The 12,476-nt window shown below is 40.0% G+C and overlaps 1 protein-coding gene across 1 annotated transcript in view; it reads right to left on the reverse strand.

The window, feature by feature from the left end:
• Positions 1–4,351: 4,351 nt before the first annotated feature.
• LOC135481338 (receptor-type tyrosine-protein phosphatase kappa-like) overlaps positions 4,352–12,476 on the reverse strand; it is a 32,006-nt gene continuing 23,881 nt past the window's right edge. Inside the window, exons 10-18 of the mRNA XM_064761176.1 lie at positions 12,071–12,206; positions 11,043–11,192; positions 10,097–10,196; positions 9,737–9,810; positions 9,511–9,645; positions 8,588–8,710; positions 7,594–7,742; positions 4,864–4,999; positions 4,352–4,426 (exon numbers count right to left, since the gene is read on the reverse strand). Of these exons, the coding sequence (XP_064617246.1) occupies positions 4,352–4,426; positions 4,864–4,999; positions 7,594–7,742; positions 8,588–8,710; positions 9,511–9,645; positions 9,737–9,810; positions 10,097–10,196; positions 11,043–11,192; positions 12,071–12,206 (1,078 nt within the window). The remainder of the gene's footprint in view (positions 4,427–4,863; positions 5,000–7,593; positions 7,743–8,587; positions 8,711–9,510; positions 9,646–9,736; positions 9,811–10,096; positions 10,197–11,042; positions 11,193–12,070; positions 12,207–12,476) is intronic.

Genomic DNA, 12,476 nt, shown 5'->3' on the forward strand with positions numbered 1-12,476 from the left:
TAAGCATGCAAGGCCTTGTTGATCACCCGCCACACGTCCCCATGTTGGTCACCCGCAACACTTTTCCATGCTGGTCACCCGCCACACTTCTCCATGTAGGTCACCCACCACACTTCCTCATGCTGGTCACCCGCCACACTTCTCCATGTAGGTCACCCACCACGCTTCTCCATGTAGGTCACCCGCCACACTTCTCCATGTTGGTCACCCGCCACACTTCCCCATGTTGGTCACCCGCCACACTTCCCCATGTTGGTTGCCCGCCACACTTCTCCATGTTGGTCACCCGCCACACTTCTCCATGTTGATCACCCGCCACGCTTCTCAATGTTGGGCACCCGCCACACTTCCCCATGTTGGTCACCCGCCACACTCCTCCATGTTGGTCACCCGCCACACTTCTCCATGTTGGTCACCCGCCACACTTCCCCATGTTGGTTGCCCGCCACACTTCCCCATGTTGGCCACCCGACACATTAGGTCACTGTGGCGCCGTACTTTTAGTTCTGAATTAACACATGTTTCCATTTTTTTATTATAGCTGGGCGAAGACAACACGTACAAGTCTCCTTCTCGATAACAACTGCATATAGGCCTACGCTTGAGATATCCTCCAGATCACCATACATTTGACACAGGAGCAAAGTCAAATGGCTAAGGCATTTTGAAATTACGCACAGAGAATGTTGTATACTGTGATAAGCGTGATCCATCTTGTTCCATGTATTAAATACGGAACTATATGTGTCCGCGTATTCACTCGTACAATAGTAAGAGACTTGCGCAGTGACATGAAGTAGTCAGTCCAGCGGGAGACTTGGGGTTAGCTGGATGCACATAGATGTGAGAAACCTTGCATATACTTTAACTGTATGTCTGCCATAATACAGAGCTGGATCAGGAAACTTCATGGTGTCTCTGTACCTTCCTATGCTATGACGTGAGAACCTGTAATCGGCTGTCACATATGCAGTGAACGTTTTAACATTTGACAAACGTCACACCCGCTTCATGGGACTGAGGAAGGAAAAGGTAGATTTCGGGGCTCACATCTGAGCTATCAAGCCAAATAGGAATGGCTTGTTTGTTAGAGTCCACTTACATGTACAGGCAGGTAACAAAAATCCACATAGGCATGTAAGATCTTACTACTGCAAGTCAAGGTCTTTTTGTCTAATGGTCAGTCCGTGTTTCCAAACCCACTGCCATCACAGCGTGTTGTTTGTGATATACATACTCTTCACTGTTTAGTGACATCGAATGCACTAGGATCTTTGTATTTAAGATCCGTAACTTCTGGCAGTATTTATACATGTAATTACAAAAGTTCCAGATGTTTTTCATCTATATATAACTTCCGAACTAATATCATGAGATGAAGTATATATATATTTTTGAGTAACTATGATGTACTCCAGTAGCTAAAGTGAGTGACTGTTTTGACTGTAACCAAAACACATGTGTCCGAGATCACACGTGGGCGGTTTGTTCTGTTAATAAACCTTTCATCCAGAAACAGCTGTGGTGTCCCCTCCAGTGTCATCCAGATACAGCTGTGATGTCCTGTCCGATGTCATCCAGATACAACTGTGGTGTCCTGTCCGGTGTCATCCAGATACAGCTGTGATGTCCTGTCCAGTGTCATCCAGATACAACTGTGGTGCCCTGTCCACTGTCCGGTGCAATTCGTCATCAGCAATTCATGGTGGCCATGCGTATGCAACGTTTTACATATAACTCTACATAAACATAGAACATAAAGCACAGTATTTCCCCAAATTATGTAAATTTCTCATATATGTGATGTGTGAATGAAGAGATATATTTAAAACTACAGCATATGTATAAACGTGACAGCTGTAAACAACAAGGATGTTGTGATATGGACATCAGTCTTATCAGGAAGACCATGGACTGGCTTATTATTGGCCGTACTATTAGGTAAAGCAAACACGTGGTAGGGGAATATTTGGAAAAGGTGTGGACAAAGAGCAGGTGTTAAAACTCATAAAGTGCTGGACTGTCTGGAAACCCAGCCAACTCATTATCATGCTGCATTTTCACAAACCGTTTTAAGAAAGTTTCCTGAGAAATCATGTTGATTTATGGGGCTAAATCCTCGCCAAAGTCATTTACGATAAAAGTTATACGAGGAATTTGGCTCAGGTACCGCAGCACGAGGAGCTGACCAGTTAATAGGCAAATTTTAAATATAAGGTATTAAGTGTCATCCAGATTAGTCAATATTTGAATATACGGGAGTCTCATCCGTTTCAACATACGAAAATCTAATCCGCTAGAACATAAGGAAGTCTAATCCATTAAAATACGAAAGCCTAAGCAGTTGGAACATACGGGAGTGTCATCTGTTTGACCATGCGAAAGACTTATCCGTTAAAGCATACGGAAGCCTTATCCGTTAGAGCATACGGAAGTCTCATCCGCTAGAACACACGGAAGTCTCATCCGTTAGAACACACGGAAGTCTCATCCGTTAGAACACACGGAAGTCTCATGCGTTAGAACAAATGGAAGTCTCATCCATTAGAACACACGGAAGTCTCATGCGTTAGAACACACGGAAGTCTAATCCGTTAGAACACACGGAAGTCTTATCCATTAGAACACACGGAAGTCTCATGCGTTAGAACACACGGAAGTCTAATCCGTTAGAACACACGGAAGTCTCATCCATTAGAACACACGGAAGTCTCATGCGTTAGAACAAATGGAAATCTCATCCATTAGAACACACGGAAGTCTCATCCGTTAGAACACACGGAAGTCTCATCCATTAGAACACACGGAAGTCTCATGCGTTAGAACACACGGAAGTCTAATCCGTTAGAACACACGGAAGTCTCATCCGTTAGAACACACGGAAGTCTAATCCGTTAGAACACACGGAAGTCTCATCCATTAGAACACACGGAAGTCTCATCCGTTAGAACACACGGAAGTCTCATCCGTTAGAACACAAGGAAGTCTAATCCATTAAAATACGAAAGCCTTATCAGTTTTAACATACGGGAGTGTCATCTGTTTGACCATGCGAAAGTTTTATCCGTTAAAGCATACGGAAGCCTTATCCGTTAGTACATACGGAAGTCTCATCCGTTAGAACACACGGAAGTCTCATCCGTTAGAACACACGGAAGTCTAATCCTTTAGGACATACGAAGTGAGGAATACAACCAGATTTATGTTATGGTTGTTTGTTACGGTTGACAAATGGTCTTACATGTAATGGTCGTACATGTAACCGTTGCTACGTGTTCATCAGTAAATGTTTAAATAGCAGCAACTGATACGATCCCCTGCACCATGGCATCAGAATTAGGTAAAACAAATGCATTTATGTCAATCGTATTTTTTTATTTTAACTGTCATCACAGTTAGAAAACAACATGCAGATGCAGTAGAGACGGCTACCACATTCCCCAGAACCTACATGTGTACATGCAGGAGCTACAGAAAAATGTATGTTAACAGTTTTTCCTAACTGAAGCAAACTTGGCTACATGGAATACGAAAGGATAATTAAGGCAACCCCTAAAATGATAGTGAAATGAGCAACACTATGGTGTTTACACACGAATATACTTTTAAAATACTGAATTCAACATTCTGGAAATCGGCATACATTCCATAAATATACCTAAAATACAAACATAAATGTGGAATTGTGTTCCTATGGCCTTTAGAATATGAAGTTAAAGGTGCAGGTGTTTTAGATTAATTCAAAATTTGTGCAAGAGACCGAAGTTTGATAGCCATAAACTGAAGTTTATCAGGAAACACGTATATAATCTGGGACATGTATATACTCTGGGAACATATATATATTCTGGGAACAAATATATACTCTGGGGACACGTATATACTTAGGGAACACGTATACACTTTGGGAATGTATTCCTGCATACTCGGAAACCCATTATTTGGGAATAAGTGTTATGCACATGTAGGTATAAAAGACAACCACGGAAGTATTACACACATGTAAAAACAAAAAATATCCATTCCAGCTTCGATTTACGATGTCTTTCTGTCCCAATAAAGCCGTTATCCAAAGTTCACCGCAATAAACAAACAATAAGCATAAAGTGAAAGAAACTGCAAACAGAAGCAGCGAAAACTCAATCTTCAGAAACAAAGCAACATGCGTAACATTTTTCTTGGGTGTTCAAACTTGAGTTCAACTTGATAAGAAAACATCACTCTTCATGGCACATGAATCGGTATATTAAGGTGGTTATGCGGATATAAACCAGGTGTTTCCAGTTGGAAAATACTTCTGTCAATCAACAACAAGGGGTTTACTGTCATTAAGGATAGCTCGGGGAACATCTTAGCCGAAATTGGCGTAGGTTTGGTAGTTCTCCAAATAGTTGATCACGATCTGGTGTAGAAATCTAAACTGCTCCTGGAACAAATGAAGCAGTATAAAAGGAAAGAGTTAGGAAAAATCATAAAACACACAAGTATACATCCCCCACTTATCCTGGCCCACGAACACTATGAGCTCTCGGTATAAATAGACAGAACTTCCATCAAAAACTTATGTTTCTTGAAAGGTCTGGTGTGACCTTCGTCTATGTCATAAAGCAAACAAAATCAAATATTGCATGTGTTTTATTTGTTCTGTCCCTTTATAGCTCTCTGGTATAACTAAATGTTCAATGGCTTGGACTGCGGCTAAAAGACAGTAGACTTGTCTGGGACTGGTTGGGAGGTTTTCTCAGGCACGGGTTTCTTCTTCCATATAAGTTTCTGTCGAATGAGCGAAATATTTCTGAGCACTGCGAAAACATCCACGGAACAGATAAACAACTAAAAATATACCATCGGCTGATTTCATACCAGATCAGTAATAATCTCCGGCCTGTTGTTCCTCATCTGTCTGACAGTCTGTAAGATATTGACGTTCTGGTCAACCTTCAGCCTCTCTAGTACGGACCAAGCCACACAGAACAACCCACTCTTCGTCACTCCGTCCCTGAGAAAAGGAGGAGAATTATTACTGTTATTATTAGCATTAGTAAAAAGAAAATATTTAGATCTATACTTGTGTATACCAACAATTAAATACTGATTTCAGTGGATTCCATTAACATCGTTTCGAAACAAACATATTTGTATAAGTCACAGCACAGATGCACATAAGTAATGTTTATTGTCATTTAGCTGATGACAAATGTAAAAGTCACAGCACAGATGCACATTGGTAAAGTCTGTTGTCATATAGCTGATGACAAATGTAAAAGTCACAGCACAGATGCACATAAGTAATGTTTATTGTCATTTAGCTGATGACAAACGTAAAAGTTACAGCACAGATGCACATAAGTAAAGTCTGTTGTCATTTAGCCGATACCAAACGTAAAAGTCACAGCACAGATGCACATTGGTAAAGTCTGTTGTCATATAGCTGATGACAAATGTAAAAGTCACAGCACAGATGCACATAAGTAAAGTCTGTTGTCATTTAGCTGATGACAAACGTAAAAGTCACAGCACAGATGCATATTGGTAAAGTCTGTTGTCATATAGCTGATGGCAAATGTAAAAGTCACAGCACAGATGCACATTGGTAAAGTCTGTTGTCATATAGCTGATGACAAATGTAAAAGTCACAGCACAGATGCACATAAGTAATGTTTATTGTCATTTAGCTGATGACAAACGTAAAAGTTACAACACAGATGCACATTGGTAAAGTCTGTTGTCATATAGCTGATGGCAAATGTAAAAGTCACAGCACAGATGCACATAAGTAAAGTCTGTTGTCATATAGCTGATGACAAATGTAAAAGTCACAGCACAGATGCACATAAATAATGTTTATTGTCATTTAGCTGATGACAAACGTAAAAGTTACAACACAGATGCACATTGGTAAAGTCTGTTGTCATATAGCTGATGACAAATGTAAAAGTCACAGCACAGATGCACATTGGTAAAGTCTGTTGTCATATAGCTGATGACAAACGTAAAAGTCACAGCACAGATGCACATAAGTAATGTTTATTGTCATTTAGCTGATACCAAACGTAAAAGTCACAGCACAGATGCACATTGGTTAAGTCTGTTGTCATATAGCTGATGACAAATGTAAAAGTCACAGCACAGATGCACATAAGTAAAGTCTGTTGTCATTTAGCTGATGACAAACGTAAAAGTCACAGCACAGATGCACATTGGTAAAGTCTGTTGTCATATAGCTGATGACAAATGTAAAAGTCACAGCACAGATGCACATAAGTAATGTTTATTGTCATTTAGCTGATACCAAACGTAAAAGTTACAACACAGATGCACATTGGTAAAGTCTGTTGTCATATAGCTGATGACAAACGTAAAAGTCACAGCACAGATGCACATAAGTAATGTCTATTGTCATTTAGCTGATACCAAACGTAAAAGTCACAGCACAGATGCACATTGGTAAAGTCTGTTGTCATATAGCTGATGACAAATGTAAAAGTCACAGCACAGATGCACATAAGTAAAGTCTGTTGTCATTTAGCTGATGACAAACGTAAAAGTCACAGCACAGATGCACATTGGTGAAGTCTGTTGTTATATAGCTGATGACAAATGTAAAAGTCACAGCACAGATCCACATAAGTAATGTTTATTGTCATTTAGCTGATACCAAACGTAAAAGTCACAGCACAGATGCACATTGGTAAAGTCTGTTGTCATATAGCTGATGACAAATGTAAAAGTCACAGCACAGATGCACATAAGTAATGTTTATTGTCATTTAGCTGATACCAAACGTAAAAGTCACAGCACAGATGCACATTGGTAAAGTCTGTTGTCATTTAGCTGATACCAAACGTAAAAGTCACAGCACAGATGCACATTGGTAAAGTCTGTTGTCATATAGCTGATGACAAATGTAAAAGTCACAGCACAGATGCACATAAGTAATGTTTATTGTCATTTAGCTGATGACAAACGTAAAAGTCACAGCACAGATGCACATTGGTAAAGTCTGTTGTCATTTAGCTGATACCAAACGTAAAAGTCACAGAACAGATGCACATTGGTAAAGTCTGTTGTCATATAGCTGATGCAAATGTAAAAGTCACAGCACAGATGCACATAAGTAAAGTCTGTTGTCATTTAGCTGATGACAAACGTAAAAGTCACAGCACAGATGCACATTGGTAAAGTCTGTTGTCATATAGCTGATGACAAATGTAAAAGTCACAGCACAGATGCACATAAGTAATGTTTATTGTCATTTAGCTGATACAAACGTAAAAGTCACAGCACAGATGCACATTGGTAAAGTCTGTTGTCATATAGCTGATGACAAATGTAAAAGTCACAGCACAGATGCACATAAGTAAAGTCTGTTGTCATTTAGCTGATGACAAATGTAAAAGTTACAGTATAGATGCACATAAGTAAAGTCTGTTGTCATTTGGCTGATACCAAACGTAAAAGTCACAGCATACATTTGTAAAGTGGACCGTCATGCGGCATAAGATACATGTTAAGGTCACAGCATGCAATTGTAGCGCATGTGCCATGAATTCTTAATTATTCAAGAAATACATGCAAGGCAAACAGACCGACCTGCAATGTACCAAGATACGGGCATTTTCAGATTCCCTTTGCCAGATTTCTACGCTTTGCAGAAGTGTCAAAAATGACGGTATAGATTCCTGGGAAGGTTTCTTCGGCCATTTTTTATAGCGGAACTGTTTAACGGGTTGACGTGCTTTCTGAAAAGAGAGATGAATATAGCGGAGGGGTATTTTGCAGTTCTCTACCAGAGACACAGTAAATGGTTAATCAACGACACAGTCAGCACCTCTGCCATAAGACAAAGTCACTACTTCGACAACAAGACAGTCACTGCTTGTTCGACAAGACAAAATCACTGCTTCGACAAGACAAGATCACTGCCCGGACAATAAGACAAAGCCTCTGCTTTCTCAATAGTACAAAGCATAAAAAATTGATATCGATTATTCCATTGACATTATAAAAAATATATCGAGGAATTATTACCACCATTTTCATCATTTTAAGCAATCATCAATGACATCAGCAAATTTAAATCAAAAACAAGTAAGATAAAGTTATCGATTTGTGCCCATCAACCAATCAGTCAACAGTCTGAGCTCTCCAATGTGATTTACCGCAAAGTGCGTGCCTTTCTTATAGGTGCTGCAAGAATACTTTGTTGAGCTGTTGTACATCCTGAGAGTTAACATACCAAACTGACAGTCAAGTCTACAGACTTACAAAGACATATGTTACCACACTGACAGACAAGTTTACACACTTACAAACATATTTGTTACTGACAGAGTGGCGTATCTCTCAAATCCCACGTGTATAGTTACGTATATATAACTGTCATGGCAACGTAACATCCACGACACGAGGTCCCATGGTATTTGACTGTGTGTAACCCGACCTGAATGATTAGACCAACTTAGACCGATATTTTAAAATCCTTTAAAGACATACTTTTGGAATTAAGTTCCAAATGTAATGAGTAGTATCGGATGCTTCGAAGCAATAAATTGAGCGTTACAGCAAAGTGTTTACTTCAGACTACCTCGTCTTTGAAAATCAGGTGATAAGTCCAGGTAGTGAAGTCCTCTCTCTGATCCACGTCTGTTACTTCCGTCTTGAATGGACCAAACTCCCCATTCTTGTCAGTCCAATATATACCCACGCTCTATTGAACAGAAATAATAACACAGTTCGCGTTCAGGTATTCCGGATATTATTAACGGTTTGTTAACAACATCACATATTTTGACATAAACGTTTTTTACTATCCACATTCTAGTTATTAGGGTGTAACACATACTGGTACCAACTGGAACACGCTGGTATCATCTGACATGAAACCGTTCACAAATCAACTGGTTCAATTTATTGGTAAAGTTTATTGGTACAGTTTGTTGGTACAGTTTGTTACAACAATCACAAGTTGGTTATCAATCAACATGTACCAAAATGGAACTGATCAGTATCATGCTGTAGCTGATCAGCATTAGGTTGTATTAATAAATTGTACCGCATGAAGGGCCTGGCTCCATGACAACCTGGTGAAAGTTTGCTTATGCAGACAGTAAGCCTTTTTCGGTCCACCTGTAGTTTTCAGTTGTTATTCGTAAAACATATCTATAGTTTATATGGTTATAGGACAATTGTGCCTGTCCACGCGCTGTGGATTTACTTTTCGTTAATTAATGGAAAACCATATCTTTTACTTGAAATGTCGTTCTGATACACCCGGTGGTGCACCGTCTGCGGTAAATAATCACATGTGGCTGTGTACAGAGGGCGGGTCCGCCGGTGGGGAGACAGCGGCTCTACGAGAACCAGGCGATTTTGATATCGTTACTGATAGGGGTCGTTCACGCATACGTTCAAAAACCTCACACACAGAAACAACCCAAATATTTACTCTCTTGTTTCCTGCATTTGTTTCCTGGCAATATACATAACTACAGGCCACGCTCGGCTAACCTTATCCCTTGGATCGGCGTGGTCTGACATGATGATGGTACGGACGCCGTGATCGTACACCAAGCGCCAAAAGTCCACCACCGTGATTGGGAGAGGCGTCTGGGTGAGGATAAAACCTCTTTTCTTTCTGTATCCCTACAACAGACAAGATACGTGTGACCGAATGGATGGCAGCACATCGCTAAAAAAATTGCAAATGTTTGATAATGAAAAGAGCGCAGCTTACCGGAAGAAAGACGGCGTTGATGTAGTCGTTACAGCCACTCACTGGCGTCGATAGATACGGTCTGCACCTATCCACTGAAACAAAAGATTTGATTGGTTGCGGCATCGTTAAATATCACATTTCTAAACAGATTGGGATAAAAGTCTAAGAGTCTTGTTTCGTTAAACATAGTGGTGTGCATCATCCCTTTTCAGGGCTTGGAAAACATCAAATTTATAAATTCACTCACTCATTCGTTAAACATATTGGCGTAGGGGAGGTGATGGTGGCGTGGGTGGGTGTCTGAGTGTAAATGTGCGTGTGCGTGTGTAAAGTGTAACCTGGGGGGGGGGGCGTGTTTGCAAGATTTGATGACCAAACCTGCTAAGATCCTCTTGTTTCTGTTCTTGGGAAAGTTTTCTTTCAGACGGGCTGATTTTTGGCTCGCTTCGTCAAGCTGAGGTGAGACTTCCCCCAGAATCTGCACAATAAAATGTATCATTAAGGAATCGATGTGAATCAAATGTCCAGCTTTTACCATATTCTTAGTTCTTGATGAGCGCATTTGCTCCTAATAAACTATTGTTTTACGTGTAAATCAGCTATGCTATATTTTATCTTAGTAACGTTTATCGGTTACCTGTATCGTATAAATGGCGTAGCAATCACTTGTTTCATTTTCTTTCTTTAATTGGGGTATTTTGTAAATAATCTGAGCATGCCTGACGCTGTCATTTTATCACTAGGCATGACACCACCTTTCACTTAATGTCACTTGGGAAACACAGCATGGGCGGCCAGACAACCACAATCCAGGCCGTTCATGCACAAGCCACCAACTAAGTACAATTGGCTGAACAGCTTTCAGAACCATTTAGCACGACTACGGGGCCACACTGTCGGCCAGAACCACAATACAGGGATAAGCCCTGAAAAAAGCGTTTCCTTGCCACTCGGACGGGAAGGAATTGTTGGGTAGTATATATAAACCCCAAATCTATGCTGGCTGCTGAGAAATATACATTAGGATTCCAACAATTCCTGTGTTGTTCAGTTTTCACACCTTTCCCAAGGACCGTGATACGGTTATGAATATTCTACAGAAGTTAAGAAAGCTCCTTTTCTACGGTATACTCGGCTTTACTACAACACATGCATCTATTTCTCGGTTACTTTCACTAAGAATGAATGATTTTCAAATCATTTAAATTTTTTAACACTAATCTGTAATAAATAGATGTAAAATCATTCTTGTTGCAACTATTTCTCTCATGGTGACAAAACTTTGTTGTTTTGAATCGATTATAGTCACAACGATGTAACGGACCTTGAACTGTACCGCCATTTTGGGTTGTTCAGTCACTGGGTCGATAGTGCAAAGGTCAGAGTACACGGCGGCAAAGTTCACAGTAGGGATGGAAGTGTTGTTCAGTTTCAGGGCTTCTGCCAGAGCCTCGTGAAGAAACTCATACTGTTCCTGACAAAATGACAAAATGCACAGATTTGTAAGATTTCACTACATTTGGAGGTAAAACAGATTTGTGATGCTTTCGATGTCCTATAATATCTATATATTACAGCAGCCGTGTTCATTTAACAAAGCCATCAGAACATCTTGTAAGTAAGTAAAGCTTATCTGAAAAGAACGTTAAGGTTAAAAGAACTTGCGGGTTATGAGAACTGAGTGTGATGGTCATGAAAACAGAACGTAAAGGTTATCAGAACAGAGCATGTAGATTGAAGCACAGAACTTGAAGGTTATCAGATCGCATCGTCAAGGATATCGGAACAGAGAGTAAAGGTTATCAGAACATGGCGTGAAGTCTATCAGAACAGAGCATGAAGGTTATCAGAACAGAAGGAGGTTATCAGAACAGAATGTGAAGGGTATCATAACAGAGTGTGAAGGTTATCAGAAGAAAGCGTGAAGGTTATCAGAACAGAGCGTCAAGGTTATCAGAACAGAAAGTGAATGTTATCATGAAAAATGAAGATGATCAGAACGCATATTTTTATATCAGAAGGTGAGTTTACAGGTATGAGAACACAGGTATGAGTATAGAGCGTGGAGGTTCTCAAAACAGGGTGTAAAAGTAATGAGAACAAAGCCTGATGGATATGAGAACAGAGCATCATCTGTTATTGAATTTAATTGAAATTTTTATTTGTTTTACGAGGAATTCCCACATTCCATATAGTATACATTAAAAAAAATCCTTCTATTCACATAAAATAAATTGTTTAATTTTACCATTGGGTATCACACCTGTAAGCATTGTTAGAATTACAATTAAACAATAAAGGCTGTAAAAACATAACGCCCTCAGGGTTTATATATATAGGGGTTAGAATTACCTGTGTCTGCACCATATTAACTCGCTGTTGTCTGAGAAGTTCCACACAGGCCGGCACATCTACCATTCCCTCCGCCTTAGCCTGATTAATCAGGTAGTCCAGAGCGATGAACGTCCCCGTCCGTCCTATTCCGGCACTGTTATAAGACAAAAGCTTACATGATATTGAAATGGGAAAACAATACATTGTAGGCATGGCAGTGTAAGGTTAGCGTTAACAGGACGACAACACTGATTACAGACATATGAAGCTATGGTACATTCAACCTCGTCCAGGACAGCTTCGTGGAACCTATCGCCGTGGCGACCGTGCGTGAAGAACTCTTAGTCTACAGCTGTACTATAAGCATATGCATAACTGACAAATTTAAGAAACAAAACAAAACAATTAAAGAACAAAACTGACC

The sequence above is a fragment of the Liolophura sinensis genome, unplaced genomic scaffold (genome assembly GCF_032854445.1).
Source record: "Liolophura sinensis isolate JHLJ2023 unplaced genomic scaffold, CUHK_Ljap_v2 scaffold_23, whole genome shotgun sequence".
Taxonomy (NCBI): Eukaryota; Metazoa; Mollusca; class Polyplacophora; order Chitonida; family Chitonidae; genus Liolophura; species Liolophura sinensis.